The 21,826-nt window shown below is 43.6% G+C and overlaps 1 protein-coding gene across 4 annotated transcripts in view; it reads right to left on the bottom strand.

Annotated features, from left to right (window-relative positions):
- Positions 1-21,826, bottom strand: part of LOC137416735 (sodium- and chloride-dependent taurine transporter-like) — a 157,672-nt gene that overhangs the window by 82,511 nt on the left and 53,335 nt on the right. For all 4 annotated transcript variants that reach the window (XM_068102355.2, XM_068102356.1, XM_068102354.2 and 1 more), the window contains 2 exons: positions 3,545-3,648; positions 3,199-3,323 (listed from right to left, as the gene is read on the bottom strand). In XM_068102355.2, coding sequence (XP_067958456.1) covers positions 3,199-3,323; positions 3,545-3,648 — 229 coding nt within the window. The remainder of the gene's footprint in view (positions 1-3,198; positions 3,324-3,544; positions 3,649-21,826) is intronic.

Below are 21,826 nucleotides of genomic sequence, written 5' to 3'. Positions count from 1 at the left end.
CCGGGGTTGGCGTCCCTATTTGCTCGGACGATGCTTCCAAATTATCACGGACCAACAGAGCATTGCGTTTATGTATGACACCCTGCATGCTCAACGCATTAAGAATGAGAAAATCACTCGTTGGCGCATCGAACTCGCCGATTTCTGCTACACCATCAAATATCGCCCTGGGAGGGATAACCTGGTTGCCGACGCCTTATCGCGGCCGGCAACGTGTGTGGGCCTCATATCTTTGGAGGGTCTGCGCGCTTTGCACGACAATCTGTGCCATCCTGGGGTGACGCGTTTCGCTCATTTTGTGTGTTGTCGTAATCTGCCATACTCGGTTGAAGACATTCGCCAGGTCTGTCAAAACTGTACTGTATGTGCTGAACTCAAACAGCGTTTTTACAACCCTCCTATGGGGTCACTGGTCAGGGCGACTAGGCCATGGGAAAGGTTGGCGATGGACTTCAAAGGGCCGCTGCCGGTGTCACCGGCATCGAGTAACTCTCATTTTCTGCTCACTATCGTTGATGAGTTCTCGAGATTCCCTTTCACTTTCACGTGCGCAGATATGACGGCCGCCACGGTTATACGGTGTCTGCAGAACTTGTTTTCTATGTTCGGGAATCTGGCCTACGTGCATACCGATTGAGGTGCGGTTTTCCTGTCCCAGGAGGTGAGGAGCTTCTTACTTCAGCACAATGTCGCTTCTAGCTATACCACCCCGTATAGGCCACAGGCGAATGGGTAAGTCGAACACTTCAATGGGATTATATGGAGGGCCATCACGCTAAGCCTTAGGTCCCTCGGCCGGGGCCTAGATAAATGGGCCTGGTCGTTACCTGCGGCGCTGAACTCAAACAGAACTTTACTGTGTACGGCCACCAACCAGACTCCTCACGAATGGCTGTTTCAACACCCGAGGAGCTCGGATAGTTTCCGATCTTTACCTAGTTGGCTTGCTGAGCCGGGGCCGGCCTACCTCAAATGTACGGTTCGCACGAGCAAGTATGATCCACTAGTGGATAAGGTGCAGGTACTCCAAGCTAATCCCGAGCATGCTCGCGTGTTGATGGCTGATGGACACGAGTCCACTGTCTCCGTACACCACCTGGCCCCTTGCGGGGCCATCGACCCTTGCAGGGACATCGACGAACCAATTTACGAGTCAATGGACTCTCCTGTGGCTCTGCCTATGGAGCATCTGCCGTCCGTCCAGTCGCCAAATACACCCCTGCCTGTAGGCACTGTGGTGCCCCCTCCGTCGCCTGCCTCAGGCGGCTACTCCGACGCGGGGGACTCCAGACTTGGGGATGTAGTACCCGGTAGTTTCCGGACCCGTGATGGCAGGGAAATTCGCCGCCCTGATCGCTACGGATGGACCGACTGACATGGACTGACATCGCTCCTCAACTAAGGCTGCTGCGTGCTTGATTCCTGCCTAGCAGAAGTGTAGTTCTAACGGTGGAGAGAATGCAATGAAAATGTATCTAAGTTGAACACAGGTGTGATGCTCTCGCTAACCACTGAGAGGCGTCTATAAGAACTCGGACGACCGTCGCTCCGAGACACTCCTGTGACATTTAATCTATGACATGTAGACTCGGATGGTGCATATACGTAGATAATCTAGGCTTGCTTGCATTGATTGATATTACTGAACTTTCTCCATGATTCCATGATCCTGATATATATTGCCTGATTGTATTTTTACAGGATGTTGCCAGAGATCAAATTGTCATTAAACCTACTATCAGGTCAATGTCGTGGAACTGATTTTCATTACAACACCTAGGAGGAGTAGAGGAAAAAAACCAGAAAACTTTCAATGGACCCACTCCCTGACTGTCTGACTGACTGTCTAACTGCCTGAATGAGGAGCATCATTCTGGTTTTGAGAGCTCATTGACTACGTTGTTAATGTCAGCCACCTAAAAAGAGGAGAAATAAAATAGAGGTTGATGTATGAGGGTGTAAATATTTTGTGTATTAAATGTGGTCAAAAAGGTGCAGAGTGTGAAAGCAGCATGAGCTTTTAAAATGAAGTGATTTGAAAATGAAAATGACTGAAAATGAAGTGATTTGAAAATGAAAATGACTTTGAAAATGAAGTGATTTGAAAATGAAAATGGCTTTGAAAATGAAGCACGAGCACAGAAAGAGACCCTAATGCAGTACCTTCCCTAACACTGCTTTTATGTCCTGCTCGGTGAGAACTTCTTTCAAATCGAGGATACTTTTGTGGGAAATGGAGGGTCAGCCAGCATTTGTCAGAGCCCTGCCTCAGCATTAGTCGAAACGCCGCTTGGTGTGTTGATATCCTACAAGGCTTATGCGGTCTTGGTAAGTCATTCAACAAACTCAAGATCTCTCATAGCATGGCAGGAGCATGCTACCCTTGAGCCTGACAACTCGACCATTCTTCTAGCTGTGGCTGATTTTATGGGTCCAAACAGATAACTTTGCACAAAGACAAACAAAGCAACGTTTGTCAGCACCACTGAATGACTGATATTACAACGTCTTCTTCTGGTTCTGCTTTTCCTGCTGCTTCACATTCGCTTTCATTGTAAATAATTTGCAACTGCCTCTACTGCTCACTACCTGGCTTACTACCAGTCTGGTGTTGGCTTAGCGGTTAGGGTGCCGGCTTGGGATACCTAGGATCCTGGGTTCGAATCCCGGTCGATTGCTGAATTAACACCAGGGGGGTTGACTCAGCCTGTCATCCTTCTGAGGTCGGCAAATTGAGTACCAGCTTGCTGGGATGAATGATCACGGTGTGTACCCCGATTTCGAATAGGTACACCATATCCCTGTGCATCGTAAGAGCGTGACTAAGGGCTGGTGCCAGGAAGGGCATCCGGCCATAAAAAAAAGCATTGCCTCAAACAGGGAACCATGATTGTCATGGGGCCTGCAAGGCTAACCCCCGCTCTAGCGGGGAAAATGGCCTTAAAACGATCATTCATTCATTCATTCATCCAAGGAAGGTGAAAAAAAAAAGGTTATAATATGAGGCAAAAAAAATAAAATCTAGCAACACTGACTTTATATTTTTAATAGATTAAACAACATGTTTCACTCAATATGTGAACAATTCAATGCAATAACACAATAATTACTAATAAGTTTTCCTTTTTGGGAGACATTTTGCATCTAATCAGGTTATTATATTCAAACATATCTGCAAGAATAACTAAGATGACACACCTGAGTCTGCAATGTCAGCGACACTCACACCTTGTTCCTCTGCCATGAAGCCAAGTACAGAGAAAATGGCCAGTCCAGAGATGAAGCAACTAAGACTGTTTATGCATGAGAAGATGAGCACCGTTCTGGAGACAACGTTTTGCACATCATTTTTTTTACATGTCATTTAAGTCATTTAAGCACCAATAAAGTCATTTAAGTACCAATAAAGTGAAATAGCACAGATCTATGGAGTGACAAGTGCAAAGAATCACCCCAATAATTATCAAATTTGAACATGCATATTGTTGTGTGTTTTTCAGGGTCTGGAAATCAAAATGTTAACATATTAGTATGAAAGACTCACTTGTAACTTTTGCAGGTATACTTGTTGTAGCTCCCCAATGAAGCTAATTCACCAAATGCAATACCGTAAGAATATAAGACTTGCGTTCCCGCATCCAACCATACCTGTGAAAGATAATGTCATGTGACCCCTCAGTGAAGACCGGGAAATCACGGATGGAAACGAGCGTTAATGAAGGCGTTATTCAATTGCGGATTTCACTCGACAAGCACAGGGGGAAAAGAGAAGAAGAAGAAGAAGAAGCGGGAAGCTTTTACCTGTCGGTCCAGTGGCAGCTCCGATCCTGTAGGAAAAGAACTCAACGAAAACGGAATTATGTACAAAAATAAACAAGGCTTTATTGCCACGGATGCCGATAATACAAAATAAAACGTGCCGGTAAATAACTATGGTTCCTAGTCGGAGCGCTCCCACACCAGACGAATCGCACGGACGAAGGGAAAATATATGAAAAGAACCGTGTCGTGTGGGTGTGTGCTGGGCTTAGCCCTAGTGGCTGGAGTGTCAGGGATTGTCAGGCCCCAAGCTCGTCGTCCGAACACGGCTACGGTTGGTGGGAAGAAGGCCTCGACGCGCCCTTGTTCACCAGGCCTTGATAAGGCCTCCCAAGCGGCCCATCCACGCCCCCCTCCAGGCAGGTCGCGTGGGTGAATGAACGATCTGCAGCTCCCTTCATTCCGACGACAGGTCACGTCCCGCACACCGTCACTCGCCAATGTCCGGAACAAAATCAAGTGGGGAGATAGACCAGGTCGAGCAGAAGGTGCAAGCACAAGAACGCAAAGGAAGTCCAGGGCAAGAAGAAGGAAATGCCGGCCAGCGGGTTGTTTTATCGATCATCTCGTGACGTCAGCTCTCTCTCTCTCTCTCTCTCTGCCAATCAGTCCGTCGCCTCTCGACCTCTCGAATGTTCTTCCCCCGTCAGTCCCTCAACACTCGCCAAGCGCTTTGCGCTCTCCTCCTCATGCCATCAGTCCGTGGCCAATCAGTATGTCACTTCTTGCTCCCTTCCTTCCACCAATCCGGGGAAGCTTCTTGCCCCGCCCCTGGCCAATCACCAGTCCTTCCTTACTTTGCCAATCAGCGGCCTTCATCCTGCATCGTGTCTTCCTTCCACCAATCAGTGGCCAGCTCCTTGCCCCTACCTTGACCAATCACGAGTCCTTCTGGGCGTGTCTATTGCCTGGCTTGCTCGACGTTTCATCGCTATGCCGGCGCAATGCACAGGCGCTTCCTGCCTGCTCTTCTGGTGAGTTGTATTGTGGGAGGTGAATTTAATTAGTGTGTGTGCTAATGGGGATGGATTCCTAACTAGTGTCTAATGCGATGCCATAAGAGACACAGGGATGATCACAGAGGGAACGACGTACAAGGGAATTTCACCCTTATGCCCTATCTAGTTAACAAGCCCCACCCCCTTGTGATGGGGACAAATATACACTTAATCCGATATCTGGGCTAAACAGGTCCTCTACTTATTACATGGGGTGAATCCTCTTCTTCACGACCGTCGGGGCATGATACCCACACAGATCTACCTGATCATTATATCACTCTACCCCAAAATTCATAACAATAATATACTAACCTTTCAAATACATTATTGAACAGTTTGAACTGATGAAATAACCACTTCCCAGATATCATGTGAGAAACAAACATTAGATGTAACATTTTAGAATAAAGATGGGAAGGGGGTGGGGGAGAAGAGATTATTTTCTTTCATATCAAATCCAATAGTTGGGCAAACACATTGTGCAAGGATATAAAATGAACATGGATACAAGAGGAGGCTACCTGGCCCATCATATCTAAGCTCTATCAACACCAGGTTAATGCAATCTATCTTTTTATCGACATATTTGCACTGGGCAGGGGTGTGGTAGGAGAAAGACTGGGGAGAAGTGTATCAAGACAAACACAGGGACACAAGCAGTTTTTGTGTATTTTTATTAAATTTATATATTGGGTGGGAGTGAAGGGGAGGTGGGCGTAGGGTTGTAGGGTGAGGGGGAGGTGGGAAAACAGAAATACATTAAGTGTTTTGAGAAGTTCATCCATACCTAAGCTACCAAGCAATCCTACCAATATTCGTGTACCTGCATCTCAATGCTTCTAGGTATCTAATTCCATATGAAACCTATCCACCACTGTAAAGTGAGCCCAGTCCATGCATGAACTACTCTGAGTAAAATACCCCTGCTCAACTTGTTGTTGTTTCGTATGCAGCCTGTTGCATTTTCTTGAAGCGCGTTTGTGTCGCTGATGCAGTGCCCCAATTACCAGGGAGCTGGTACTCAATTTGCTGACCTCAGAAGGATAACCGGCTGAGTCAACCCCCCGGCATTGATTCAACAATCGACCGGGATTCAAACTCAGGTTCCGATGATCTCAAGCCAGCACCCGAACCATTAAGCCAACACCAGGCTTTTCCTGCCAAACTACAATCCCAACTCTCCTCTTCAAATCCTAACTCTCAGGATATGACCCCTGGTTATGATCAGAATTATGATCAGAGGTGGAAATCCTTTGATTTGATTATGATCAGAAGGGGAAATCATTTCATTATGATCAGAGGGGGAAATCATTTCATTTGCTTATGATCAGAGGGGGAAATCATTTCATTTGATTATGATCAGAGGGGGAAATCATTTCATTTGATTATGATCAGAGGGGGAAATCATTTCATTTGATTATGATCAGAGGGGGAAATCATTTCATTTGATTATGATCAGAGGGGGAAATCATTTCATTTGATTATGATCAGAGGGGGAAATCATTTCATTTGATTATGATCAGAGGGGGAAATCATTTCATTTGATTATGATCAGAGGTGGAAATCATTTCATTAGATTATGATCAGAGGGGGAAATGATTTCATTTGATAATATTTCAGAGGGAGAAATTTGTCTACACCTTTCATTTGTACATCACCAATAGATTATCTTGTGACCACCGCCTTCTGAGGCTACAAAGTCCTGTCTGCTTATGTGCTCCTTGTAGCTTAGTCGAGCGAGTTACAGAATCAATGTAGTAGCTCTACGGCAGATATGACCTTCCTCAGACGAACGGGCAAAACTGTACACTATATTCGAGGTGAAACCTCCTTAAAATTCCTGTAGTGTTGACACGAGTTAACTATTTTGATTCATAATTTATCCTTCTGCAAGAAGTACAAGCTAAAACTATATCAGCCTTACCTACTACCTACAGTTGTGCTGTCTGCTTACCCCTGCACCTATGTCCACACCCAGACCCTTCTATATTACACACTCCGAGACTGCCCCTTCATTTATGTATTCCGATATTCAGTATTCTTACATATCCCCAGCATCTTGCATTTCTAAATGTTAAAGTTAATCTTCCAATCTTTTGCCCAATCTTTGAAAATATCTCGGGTTTACTGAATCTAATAATCAAATTCTTTGCCATCTACCATACTACCAAACTTCATGACATCTGCAAGTTAGGAAAGGCTATTCTGAACGACATTGTCCAAATCACTAAAGCAAATAAAAAAGTCAAGTTACCTTGTGAAAGTCCAGATATACTTCAACCATGACACTTCCTTCATCAAAGATCAAATATATCGGGACCAACCCAGATATATTAATTTCATCAGCTCCTCCCCACGCTCAAATGCAGCAACACTGCAGGTACAAACTACCAGATGTCCGTCAGCACGAAGCACAGTCCACACAGAATCAGAATATAATACAAACATAATCAAATGAAACGATTTCCCACTCTGATCATAATCAAATGAAATGATTTCCACCTCTGATCATAATCAAATGAAATGATTTCCACCTCTGATCATAATCTAATGAAATGATTTCCCCCTCTGATCATAATCTAATGAAATGATTTCCACCTCTGATCATAATCAAATGAAATGATTTCCACCTCTGATCATAATCTAATGAAATGATTTCCACCTCTGATCATAATCAAATGAAATGATTTCCACCTCTGATCATAATCAAATGAAATGATTTCCCCCTCTGATCATAATCAAATGAAATGATTTCCACCTCTGATCATAATCAAATGAAATGATTTCCACCTCTGATCATAATCTAATGAAATGATTTCCACCTCTGATCATAATCAAATGAAATGATGTCCACCTCTGATCATAATCAAATGAAATGATTTCCACCTCTGATCATAATCAAATGAAATGATTTCCACCTCTGATCATAATCAAATGAAATGATTTCCCCCTCTGATCATAATCTAATGAAATGATTTCCACCTCTGATCATAATCAAATGAAATGATTTCCCACTCTGATCATAATCAAATGAAATGATTTCCACCTCTGATCATAATCAAATGAAATGATTTCCCACTCTGATCATAATCAAATGAAATGATTTCCACCTCTGATCATAATCAAATGAAATGATTTCCACCTCTGATCATAATCTAATGAAATGATTTCCACCTCTGATCATAATCAAATGAAATGATTTCCACCTCTGATCATAATCAAATGAAATGATTTCCACCTCTGATCATAATCAAATGAAATGATTTCCCACTCTGATCATAATCAAATGAAATGATTTCCACCTCTGATCATAATCAAATGAAATGATTTCCACCTCTGATCATAATCAAATGAAATGATTTCCACCTCTGATCATAATCTAATGAAATGATTTCCACCTCTGATCATAATCTAATGAAATGATTTCCCCCTCTGATCATAATCAAATGAAATGATTTCCCCCTCTGATCATAATCAAATGAAATGATTTCCACCTCTGATCATAATCAAATGAAATGATTTCCACCTCTGATCATAATCAAATGAAATGATTTCCCCCTCTGATCAAAATCAAATGAAATGATTTCCCACTCTGATCATAATCAAATGAAATGATTTCCACCTCTGATCATAATCAAATGAAGTGATTTCCCCCTCTGATCAAAATCAAATGAAATGATTTCCCCCTCTGATCAAAATCAAATGAAATGATTTCCCACTCTGATCATAATCAAATGAAATGATTTCCACCTCTGATCATAATCAAATGAAGTGATTTCCCCCTCTGATCAAAATCAAATGAAATGATTTCCCCCTCTGATAATAATCAAATGAAATGATTTTCCCCTCTGATCAAAATCAAATGAAATGATTTCCCCCTCTGATCATAATCAAATGAAGTGATTTCCCCTCTGATCAAAATCAAATGAAATGATTTCCCCCTCTGATCAAAATCAAATGAAATGATTTCCACCTCTGATCATAATCAAATGAAGTGATTTCCCCCTCTGATCAAAATAAAATGAAATGATTTCACCCTCTGATCAAAATCAAATGAAATGATTTCCCCCTCTGATAATAATCAAATGAAATGATTTCCCCCTCTGATAATAATCAAATGAAATGATTTCCCCCTCTGATCATAATCAAATGAAATGATTTCCACCTCTGATCATAATCAAATGAAATGATTTCCACCTCTGATCATAATCTAATGAAATGATTTCCACCTCTGATCATAATCTAATGAAATGATTTCCCCCTCTGATCATAATCAAATGAAATGATTTCCCCCTCTGATCAAAATCAAATGAAATGATTTCCCCCTCTGATCAAAATCAAATGAAATGATTTCCACCTCTGATCATAATCAAATGAAGTGATTTCCCCCTCTGATCAAAATAAAATGAAATGATTTCCCCCTCTGATAATAATCAAATGAAATGATTTCCCCCTCTGATCATAATCTAATGAAATGATTTCCACCTCTGATCATAATCAAATGAAATGATTTCCCCCTCTGATCATAATCTAATGAAATGATTTCCCCCTCTGATCATAATCTAATGAAATGATTTCCCCCTCTGATCATAATCTAATGAAATGATTTCCCCCTCTGATCATAATCTAATGAAATGATTCCCCCCTCTGATCATAATCTAATGAAATGATTTCCCCCTCTGATCATAATCAAATGAAATTATTTCCCCCTCTGATCATAATCAAATGAAATGATTTCCCCCTCTGATCATAATCAAATGAAATGATTTCCCCCCTCTGATCATAATCAAATGAAATGATTTCCTCCTCTGATCATAATCAAATGAAATGATTTCCCCCTCTGATCATAATCAAATGAAATGATTTCCCCCTCTGATCATAATCAAATGAAATGATTTCCCCCTCTGATCATAATCAAATGAAATGATTTCCCCCTCTGATCATAATCAAATGAAATGATTTCCTCCTCTGATCATAATCAAATGAAATGATTTCCCCCTCTGATCATAATCAAATGAAACGATTTCCCCCTCTGATCATAATCAAATGAAACGATTTCCCCCTCTGATCATAATCAAATGAAACGATTTCCCCCTCTGATCATAATCAAATGAAATGATTTCCCCCTCTGATCATAATCAAATGAAAAGATTTCCCGCTCTGATCATAATCAAATGAAATGATTTCCTCCTCTGATCATAATCAAATGAAATGATTTCCCCCTCTGATCATAATCAAATGAAAAGATTACCCACTCTGATCATAATCAAATGAAAGGATTTCCCCCTCTGATCATAATCAAATGAAACGATTTCCCACTCTGATCATAATCAAATGAAACGATTTCCCACTCTGACCATAATCAAATGAAACGATTTACCACTCTGATCATAATCAAATGAAACGATTTACCACTCTGATCATAATCAAATGAAACGATTTACCACTCTGATCATAATCAAATGAAACGATTTCCCACTCTGATCATAATAAAATGAAACGATTTCCCACTCTGATCATAATAAAATGAAACGATTTACCACTCTGATCATAATCAAATGAAACGACTTCCCAATCTGCTCATAATCAAATGAAACGATTTCCCACTCTGATCATAATCAAATGAAACGATTTCCCACTCTGATCATAATCAAATGAAACGATTTCCCCCTCTGATCATAATCAAATGAAACGATTTCCCACTCTGATCATAATCAAATGAAACGATTTCCCACTCTGATCATAATCAAATGAAACGATTTCCCAATCTGATCATAATCAAATGAAACTATTTCCCGCTCTGATCATAATCAAATGAAACGACTTCCCAATCTGCTCATAATCAAATGAAATGATTTCCCACTCTGATCATAATCAAATGAAACGATTTCCCACTCTGATCATAATAAAATGAAACGATTTCCCACTCTGATCATAATAAAATGAAACGATTTCCCACTCTGATCATAATCAAATGAAACGATTTCCCACTCTGATCATAATCAAATGAAACGATTTCCCACTCTGATCATAATAAAATGAAACGATTTCCCACTCTGATCATAATCAAATGAAACGATTTCCCAATTTGGACTTCCGTTTCCAGTCTTGCAGGCGTGGTTTCGTTTCTTCGCAGCTCTCCACGCTCTCCATCGAAATCGAAGTTAAGTAATTGTTCCCATTTGTATTTTCGTTATAACTGTATTTATTTTATGGTGTGTGGACGTATATTGTGTCCCGAGGAAGATTTTCGGTGCAAATCTTTCATACCTGTATTGAAAATCGTGTTAATTCGTGTCGTGTCTTGAGGCCTTGTACAGTGTACAACCTTGAGGCTTTGTTTTTCTCTCAGCGGTCCGTCGTTTGTGCTCCAATAACTTTCGTTCTCTGTTTTCCCAGTCTTTTCACCCCATAGCCTACTTCCTCATGTAAATCTCAACTCAAAAAAAAAAAAAAAAAAAAACATTTCCTTCTCTGTTCTTATTCTTTGTTCTCATTCGTTTATTCGTTCTTATTCGTTCGTTCGTTCTTCGACCACGTGTTTCTCCCCCATTTCCCCAGATAGTTTTCACTGTTATTAACCTTACAATGTTTACACTTTCCCCTCAAGTTCTGTATTCCATCGTATATTATAACACCCTTTTCTTCTTCTTCTTTAAAAGGTTGCTTTCGACTTGCTCACCAAATCTATTCATCCCAAAAAAAAATTCCATCTCTTACAGTGCCTCTTTTCTACATTCCCTAAACTCTCCTGCACTCCATCCTCCATCCAGCATCCTTAAACGTATTTTTGACTCGAAGGTCACAAGAAACTCATTTTGCAATAAATGTTCGTTTCCCATTTAGCCTAGTCAAAAAATCTGAAAATGTGCCTTTATAGAATGATTGAGGCATTTTTGAGTAAAAGCAAACAAACCAATTTTTCTGGGGTAGTTTTTCATGCTGAATATGAATCTGTTGTTTGCCAAGCCCAAAAATGCGTAATTAGGTCACTAATCAAGGTCAAAGGTCAATGAGTGCAAAATTCAATTTTTTTGAAAAAATGCTTTATTTTACATCCCCTATCTGTACATTTCAATTATTTTACAATATTTTGTCTAGTAAGGTTGCTAAAGCTTTTCAAAATCTTATTTTTAAAGGAAAACGTGAGGACACATCTATGCTCATTTGCCTTTATCTCTGTAAGGGGCGACAATTAGTTTTTGCGTAATTTGCTTGCAGTTTAACCTCTAAATGCACAATGGGGCAGAGTTTTTATGCTCCTATTGATGGTCTAGAGATAGATTTTATAAAGACAGAATCTAAATGTCACCGGTAAACAACATAGGTCAAAGGTCAATGAGTGCGAAAGTCTTGCAATGACGTAACAGTTACTTGCACTTGAAACCATCCCTTTCACTCAACAGTGAAAGTGGCTTCATCTTTCTGACCACAATGCATTTGCCATGTTTGTCAAATCATTTCCATTCAGACAGAGCAGGGTGTTCTTCAATAGACCCTTAATGATGAAGAATGAATCTAATAGCCTAGCATAAGCCATCTAGTTCGTACCCTAGGCATCAGGCATTAAACATTTCAGGAGTACAGGTAAGGGTCTTTTTAAGATTGTTAAAAAATGAAATATAAAATCAAATGAAAGTAAAGGAATGCATTCTTCTTTGGTGAGATACATGTACATACAAATGTGTAATGTATGCTTGACATCTCACATCATAGGCAGGCCTACATACATGTACATTTACCTAACAGTAGTAAAAAGACAGGCAGGGCATGGGCATTGACGATGAGTGCCTAATGCATCTACCACTAATGAATTAGTGATATCGGTTAGATGTTTTGTCTTGAAGAAGCTTTACTTTGTGTCTTTGAGAATAAGATTAAAACCCGGGCCAACACTGCCTGCGCTTATTCGATCATTTAAGGGCTGTTGCAGTATATCATACAACGTTGTAGTTTTCATGGTCAGAACATGCGTGCCTGGTGCTTAGTTTGGTTTCTGTTTCTCCCCTCAGGCCAACCATGGAACCTATTGCCAGCCTCAAGCGACAGGGTGAGGATGTGTCGTTTGAACTTTGTATCATTTGTCAGGGAACTAGCCAGGTCAAAGATACGATTTTCAACCAGACAAACCAGGGTATTGCTGCCATCAGAGAGGCGACCGAGCTCCGATGCAAACTTAGACACTATGAATTTCGATCAGCCGTGGACAGGCTTTCGACTCTCTTTGCAGAGCCTCCAGAAAGTCTCCCCAAACTTAAATGGCATAAGCTATGTTACTCTGCATACACACACAAGGGGAAAATAAATGCTAAGCTAGCCAAGGAACAATCGAAAAACGAAAAAGATCCTGAAAGAAAGAGTGTTTCGGCTGAAGCATGTCCGTTTTTACGCAGTAGTACTACTAAGATGAACTGGACATTGTGTATGTTCTGCCAGAACTTTGACAAGAAGCAGAAGACAAGTCGTGTCACAACCTTCAAAATGAGTAATGAAATTAAGGAAAAAGCTAAATTTGTACATAACATCTTAGTCCGTACTGCAAATGAGAATGATTTAATCTCAGCTGAGGCATGTTACCATGTTAACTGTCTTAGTAAATTCTTTAGGGATGTCAAAAGGGCGGAAACTGAAAGCAAATCAGCAGACATGGCGATATCATGGTTGTGTCAAGAGCTGCGTCACTCTGCTGAGAAAGGGCACGTATTTGAACTATCTGCAGTGTTCGAGAGGTACAAAAAGTTAGCCAGTGAGTGCGACGGCACAATTCCTACATCGCATCTTAGTAGACTGGGGACTTTTAAAGAAACTTTGTCGAATTGCATTGGGGACATTTATGAATTTCTTGTGCTAAGAAATTTGGCGCCTTCAGAGAAACAAACTTTGCTTCTTCCACGACATTTCAGTCACATACCTCTTTCAGAAATGGTGTGCGGTCAGAACAGTGCAGACTATATTCCCATATTTAGACAACAGGATGATCATTTTCTGTCTTTAGTGCACGTTGCTCTGCAACTCCGCAGTGATATCATGTCACATCCTGCATTCGAAGGTTGCGATGTAAGCGAAAAAGCAGAGTTGGCAAGTGTACCACCATCTGTACTCATGTTTGTGAATATCTTGCTTGGAGGCCAAAGTAGTGTCGATGCTGAGTTTGACGAAAGTGAGATGTCTGAAACTGGTTGGGTGAAGAAGACAAGGGTCCTTAGCATTGGACAAGACATGGTCTATGGTGTATGTGGAGACAAGAAGGCACCGCCTAAACACGTTGGAATGGGTATGACGCGGCACCAGTCAACTCGATCAAAGAAATTAGTTGAGCTATTCCATAATGCTGGGCACATAATCAGCTATAACCGGGTTCTTAGGTATGACACTGCCATGGCTGAAAACACTCTGAAAGCGCTTGATCAAGAAACTGGGGCAGTTGTTACCAGCAACCTGGTTTCGGGACGATTTGTGCATTTTTCTGGCGACAATATTGACATCAATGACTCTACCCTAGATGGCAAAAATACATTTCACGCTACTCAGTTAGCTGCCTGGCAGAGGGGGCCATCTGCTGAAAGCGGTCTTGGAGACATAAAACCATCCAATACGTCAACGTTGGATATACCAACAGCAGTTGAAAAGATCCAACAACAGCAGTTTCCGACACCATCAAAGAAGGTCACAGAAGATGCTGAAAAGTTCATTTGCCATATCTACAAGGAACCATCTGAGAACTGTAATCAAGCCCGCATTAAACTGTTCAACAAATGCCATGCAACGGAGACCCTACCTCCATCTAGTGATGCAGCAAAGTTACACATAGAGCGTGCAAACTACCAAAGTTTCATTTGGAGAGAGGCCAGTAATCCAATGACAGATCTGCCACCGCCGACTGATTGTGGATGGAAACTCGTTGATGACAAGTTGTCACCGGTTCTTACAACTTTACCGTCAATTCCAAAGGGATGCCGAGAACTTACTCAGTGTGGTTGCAAGAAAGGTTGCAGTTCTGATAGTTGCTCTTGTCGGAAGTGGGGGAAACAGTTCTGCACTGAGGCCTGCAAGTGCAATGCCAGTGAAACACCATGTCGAAACAGGCCAAAGTAGGGGGGGGGGGGTGTCAGAGCTTACACAGTTAAGCTAATTGGCATTCCCCTGGATGGCTCCTCCTTCCAGCCAATCAGTCTGACAGACTGCAATTGATTCAGGATTAATTAAGAATACATGTGATAATGATCAACTGCCTGCACTCCAAACATGTTTGCCATGAAGTGCATTTTGCGCCTTGTGCCATGTAAGTGCACTTTGCGCCTTGTGACCGTTAGCCTTAATTAAGTGGCTAATTAGTCAAATATTGACATTTAGTGTAGAAAACAATCTTGCTATTATATAGGACTCAGGTAACCACTTCACTGATGGTATTTAAGGCAACAATTCAAGTGAATTAAAACAGTATGTCAAAAAACGAAAAGTTGCTTCATTACGGATATATTCACAAAAATCTGATTTTTTCCCTTCACAATTCCCTTTACTTTCATAATTGTGAAAAGCTGTAGTAACCTTACCAGACAAAATACTGTAAAATAATTGAAATGTACAGATAGGTGATGTAAAATAAAACATTTTTTCAAAAATTTTGAATTTTGCACTCATTGACCTTTGACCTTGATTAGTGACCTAATTACGCATTTTTGGGCTTGGCAAACAACAGATTCGTATTCAGCACGAAAAACTACCCCAGAAAAAGTGGTTTGCTTGCTTTTACTCAAAAATGCCTCATGAATTCACGTTTCCCAGAAATTTGACTAGACTAATTAATCGTACACTTTCTAAAATCCAATCTCACCCCTCCCCTCCAAATCTTCCCCATAACCCCTCCCCTCCAAATCTTCCCCATCACCCCTCCCCTCCAAATCTTCCCCATCACCCATCCCTTTCAAATCCTCCCCCTTTCCCCTCACCTCCTAATTCTCCCCATCACCCATCCCTTTCAAATCTCCCCCCTTGCCCCCTCCCTCCTAAACTGCCCCCTCACCCCTCCCCTCCAAGACTCCCCCTCGCCCCTCCCCTCCTAGACTCCTCCCTCACCCCTCCCCTCCAAATCTCCCCCATATCCCATCCCTTTCAAATCCCTCCCCTTGTCCCTTCCCTCCTAAACTCCCCCCTCACCCCTCCCCTTCACATCTCCCCACCCTCATTTCTTCTCAATTTCCCCCCTCTCACTCCCCCTCCTCAAAGCGTCCTCCCCGCTTCTTCCCCCTTCCAACTCTCACCTCCATCTCCCCCAACCTTCTGCCTCACTCTTCCCCCTCCTCAAATAACACCTCATTGTGCCTCACCCAATCACCATCAAACCTTTTGTCCACCCCATCCTTCCCTTTCTCCGAGCTATTCTGAAATCCCTGACACACCTTCAACAGCTCTCCCTAACTCTTCCACCTCTTCCACATCTTACCCTACCCCTCCACCCCCATGTTCTGTATCCGATGCTCCCCCTTCCTCTTCATTAACGGTATGGACCTCAAACATCCAGGGCCTTCGTTCAAACTTAACTGATCTCTCCATACAGGTTGCTTCTGTCAAACCAGACGTGATCTACTTAACAGAAACTTTCCTCCTTCATGATGTCTCTGATTCCTTAGTATCTCTCCCGGGTTACTCCCTCCTCCAGTATGATAGACCTGAGCCTCGTACTGGAGGTGGGGTTGCTATCTTTATCAAAAACTCTCTTCCTCACTCGCCCTGCACTGCACTCTCTCCACCTCACCCCCAGGAATACCTCTGGCTATGGCTTCCCCTTCGCTCCCACCTCTTGTTCATATGTGTGTTGTACCGTCCACCAAACAGTGATGACTCCATCTACATCTCGCTGTCTGATAATATGGACCAACTTCTATCTACTCATCCCAACTCTCTCTTCCTCATATGTGGTGATTTCAATTGTCACCATGTCAGTTGGCTGGGTGTGGGTGCCTCTCTCACCAGCCATGGCTCCTCAGCAAAGGACTTCTGCGACTCACTGGGACTGACACAATCTGTCAATTTCCCGACCCGGATCTCAGTCAACGGAGCATCTTCTCTTCTGGACTTGGTTATGACTAACTTCCCTGAAAATGTCTGCTGCTCTCCTTCTGCTCCAATCGGATCATCTGATCATGTCCTTGTTAAAGTGGAGATCTCTCTGACCATTCTCAGGGAGCCCGCTCAGCGTCGACGAGTCTGGCATTTCACTCAGGCCAACTGGCACGGTCTTGAAGCAGCCATCAATCATCTGGACTGGTCTCCCATCTCTACCACCTCTGACATCAACTCATCCTGGGAATTCTTCCAAAGTAAATTGCTCTCTCTCATGCACAGATTTATCCCATCTCGTCTTCAGTTGTCATACCCTTCCTCCCGTCCATGGTTCACAGAATCTTGTGGTGAGGCTGTTATCCAGAAACAACTTGCCTTCGTCTCCTGGAAAGCAAATCCAACGGAAGGAAATCTCATTTCCTTTCACAAAGCCCGAAACAAGTGTGTGTCCACCCTCAGGAGAGCCAGGAAACAATATCTCTCCGTTCTCAAGACCAAACTCTCTTATCTGTCTCCCTCTTCCAAATCCGGGTGGCGTCTGGTCAAATCTGTTTCTGGTGTTTGTTCCCCCTCAATCTCCTCCCTTACCTCAAATGGCTACACAGCTGACTCCACACGTGAAAAAGCTGAATGCCTCAACTCTGTGTTTGCCTCTAAATCTTGTGTCCCAAACCCATCCCTCTCTGTACCCACCATACCCAGTCGTACCCAGCTGCGAGTGGACTCCGTGTACTTTCCTCCTGACAAGGTGGAAAAGTTTCTGTCAATCTTCGACTCTGATTCTGCAACTGGACCTGACGGCATCAGCCTACGGGTCCTAAAATCCTGTTCTTCCGCTCTTTCACTCCCTCTCTCTGTTCTCGTCACCCTTCTTTTGCTCAAGGTCAACTGCCATCTGCTTGGAAATCAGCCAACATCACTGCTTTGCACAAAAAAGGTGCAAAAACAGATCCTGGCAACTACAGACCAATCAGCCTTCTCCCAATTATCAGCAAAGTCATGGAATCCATCATTGCTTCAGATATGAAATCTTTCCTCTTCTCCAATGGCTTGATCTCTGATCATCAATTTGGTTTCAGACCAGGTCACTCTACTCTGGACATGCTGCTTCTGCTGTCTCAACAATGGATGGAGGTCCTCAATGCCAAACAGGAAATTAGAGCTGTCTCCCTCGACATATCACGTGCCTTCGAAACGGTCTGGCACCCCGCTCTGCTCACCAAACTCTCCTCCTTTGGTATCCATGGAAATCTCCACGCATGGCTGGCAGACTTCCTCTCTAGTCGTAGTCAACGTGTGACCCTGAATGGGTTTCTCTCATCTCCTCTTCCTGTTCAGGCTGGAGTTCCCCAAGGCAGTGTTCTGGGCCCTGTGCTTTTTCTGGTCTTCATCAATGATCTCTCCGACTCTCTTGAAAATCCTCTCTATCTCTTTGCTGATGACTCCACTCTCTGCTGCTCCATTCCTCATCCCTCAGTTCGGCAGTCTGCAGACTCCTCACTCTCTGCAGACCTGGACAAAATCACAGACTGGGAAAACAAGTGGAACATGTCTTTCAATCCTGACAAAGCTCACACTCTTACGATGTCTCTCCGAAAAGACCGACTGGACAACCCTCCCATCTACTTTCTGAATAATCCTCTCCAAGAAGTTCTGTCACTCAAGTTTTTGGGTCTCACTATCTGCCATGATCTTTCCTGGGAAAACCTCATTTCCAAGCTGGCCTCCAAAGCCAGTCGCCGACTGGGCATCCTCCGTCGTGCGAAGTCCTTCCTTGGCACACCTGAGCTCCTCACCACATACAAGGCTTTCATCCGCAGCTCAATGGAGTACTGCTCTCCCCTCTGGGCTGGTGCTCCTGCCTCACACCTAGCTCGTCTTCACGCTGTTGAAACCAAAGCGTTCAGAATCAGTGGAATCTCCCGCGATGACGCTATCTCTGAGGGCCTTTCACTTAATCACCGCAGGCAGGTTGGTGGTCTTTCCGTCTTCTACCGACTTCTCTCCGGCCTTGCTCCCCCAGCTCTCTCTGGGCTCTGTCCCCCAAATATTCCTGCAGGTCGCACAAGATCTGCCTGCAACCCTCTTATGGTTAAACTGCCAAAATCAAGACTCTCTGCTCACCTTCACTCCTTCATTCCTCTTTTCTCCCGCCTCTGGAACAAACTCCCTCACTCTCTTCAATCCCACTCCACCCTCCAGGTCTTTAAAACGGCTGTTCACCACCATCTCTTATCTTCCCCAATCCAAAACCTTGATCTTTTCTACCCCCGCTAATTATTATTATTATTTTTTATTTTTTAATTTTTTTTTTGTATACAAGATCGAGGCTCGTGAAAGAGCGAACATTAATCACACAGAAAGACAAACCGACACATAAAACATATAACATCGGGAGCGGTAGACAAGATGGGGAGAGAGGGGGAAGGACACAAACACAACATTTGAGAGCAGGGACCGAGAGACATGGAGACATCGAGAGATCTGAGAGAGGGCGAGGGCTTTGGGGGGGGGGGGGCATGGGAAGGGGGCGGTGGGAGAGGTATAAAACATATGGACACTGCCAGGACTTCCAGGAAAGAAGTTGGAATTTCAAACAAGGTGGATCTGGGGTGAATTAGCGGGGGTAGAAAAGATCAAGGTTTTGGATGGGGGAAGATAAGAGATGGTGGTGAACAAACAGATGTTCAAACAGATGAACAAACAAACAAACAGACAGTACAGAGAGGGATGGGTTTGGGACACAAGATTTAGAGGCAAACACAGAGTTGAGGCATTCAGCTGTTTTAAAGACCTGGAGGGAGGAGTGGGATTGAAGGGACTGAGGGAGTTTGTTCCAGAGGCGGGAGAAAAGAGGAATGAAAGAGTGAAGGTGAGCAGAGAGCCGAGATTTCGGCAGTTTAACCATCAGAGGGTTGCTGGCAGATCTTGTGCGACCTGTAGGAATATTTGGGGGACAGAGCACAGAGAGAGCTGGGGGTGCAAGGCCGGAGAGGAGTCGGTAGAAGACAGAAAGACCACCTACCTGCCTGCGGTGAGTGAGTGAAAGGCCCTCAGAGATAGCTTCATCGCGGGAGATTCCAATAATTCTGAAAGCTTTGGTTTCAACAGCGTGAAGCCGAGCTAGGTGTGAGGCAGGAGCACCGGCCCATAGGGGAGAACAGTATTCCATTGAGCTGCGGATGAAAGCCTTGTATGTGGTGAGGAGCTCAGGTGTGCCGAGGAAGGACTTCGCACGACGGAGGATGCCCAGTCGGCGACTGGCTTTGGAGGCCAGCTTGGAAATGTGGTTTTCCTAAGAAAGATCATGGCAGATAGTGAGACCCAAAATCTTGAGCGACAGAACTTCTTGGAGAGGATTGTTGAGAAAGTAGATGGGAGGGTTGTCCAGTCGATCTTTTCGGAGAGACATAGTAAGAGTGTGAGATTTGTCAGGATTGAAAGACATGTTCCACTTGTTTGACCAGTCTGTGATTTTGTCCAGGTCTTCAGAGAGTGAGGAGGCAGCAGACTGCCAATCTGAGGGAAGAGGAATGGAGCGGCAGAGAGTGGAGTCATCAGCAAAGAGATAGAGAGGATTTTCGAGAGAGTCAGAGAGATCATTGATGAAGACCAGAAAAAGCACAGGGCCCAGAACACTGCCTTGGGGAACTCCAGCCTGAACAGGAAGAGGAGATGAGAGAAACCCATTCAGGGCCACACGTTGACGACGACTAGAGAGGAAGTCCGCCAGCCATGCGTGGAGATTTCCATGGATACCAAAGGAGGAGAGTTTGGTGAGCAGAGCGGGGTGCCAGACCGTGTCGAAGGCACGTGATATGTCGAGGGAGACAGCTCTAATTTCCTGTTTGGCATTGAGGACCTCCATCCATTGTTGAGACAGCAGAAGCAGCATGTCCAGAGTAGAGTGACCTGGTCTGAAACCAAATTGATGATCAGAGATCAAGCCATTGGAGAAGAGGAAAGATTTCATATCCGAAGCAATGATGGATTCCATGACTTTGCTGATAATTGGGAGAAGGCTGATTGGTCTGTAGTTGCTAGGATCTGTTTTTGCACCTTTTTTGTGCAAAGCGGTGATGTTGGCTGATTTCCAAGCAGATGGCAGTTGACCTTGAGCAAAAGAGAGGGTGAAGAGAACAGAGAGAGGGTGAGAGAGCAGCAGAGCAGGATTTTAGGACCCGTGGGCTGATGCCGTCGGGTCCAGTTGCAGAATCAGAGTCGAGGGTTGACAGAAACTTTTCCACCTTGTCAGGAGGAAAGGACACGGAGTCCAGGAGCAGCAGGGTACGACTGGGTATGGTGGGTACAGAGAGGGATGAGTTTGGGACACAAGATTTAGAGGCAAACACAGAGTTGAGGCATTCAGCTTTTTCACGTGCGGAGTCAGCTGTGTAGCCGTTTGAGGTAAGGGAGGGGATGGAGGGGGAACAAACACCAGAAACGGATTTGACCAGACGCCACCAGGATTTGGAAGAGGGAGACAGATAAGAGAGTTCGGTCTTGAGAATGGAGAGATATTGTTTCCTGGCTCTCCTGAGGGTGGACACACACTTGTTTCGGGCTTTGTGAAAGGAAATGAGATTTCCTTCCGTTGGATTTGCTTTCCAGGAGACGAAGGCAAGTTGTTTCTGGGCAACAGCCTCACCACAAGATTCCGTGTACCATGGACGGGAGGAAGGGTATGACAACTGAAGACGAGATGGGATAAATCTGTGCATGAGAGAGAGCAATTTACTTTGGAAGAATTCCCAGGATGAGTTGATGTCAGAGGTGGTAGAGATGGGAGACCAGTCCAGATGATTGATGGCTGCTTGAAGACCGTGCCAGTTGGCCTGAGTGAAATGCCAGACTCGTCGACGCTGAGCAGGCTCCCTGAGGATGGTCAGAGAGATGTCCACTTTAACAAGGACATGATCAGATGATCCGATCGGAGCAGAAGA

Source organism: Myxine glutinosa, chromosome 4 (genome assembly GCF_964187855.1).
Source record: "Myxine glutinosa chromosome 4, kmMyxGlut1.1, whole genome shotgun sequence".
Lineage (NCBI taxonomy): Eukaryota > Metazoa > Chordata > Myxini > Myxiniformes > Myxinidae > Myxine > Myxine glutinosa.
This window is presented reverse-complemented; position numbering and strand designations above follow the sequence as displayed.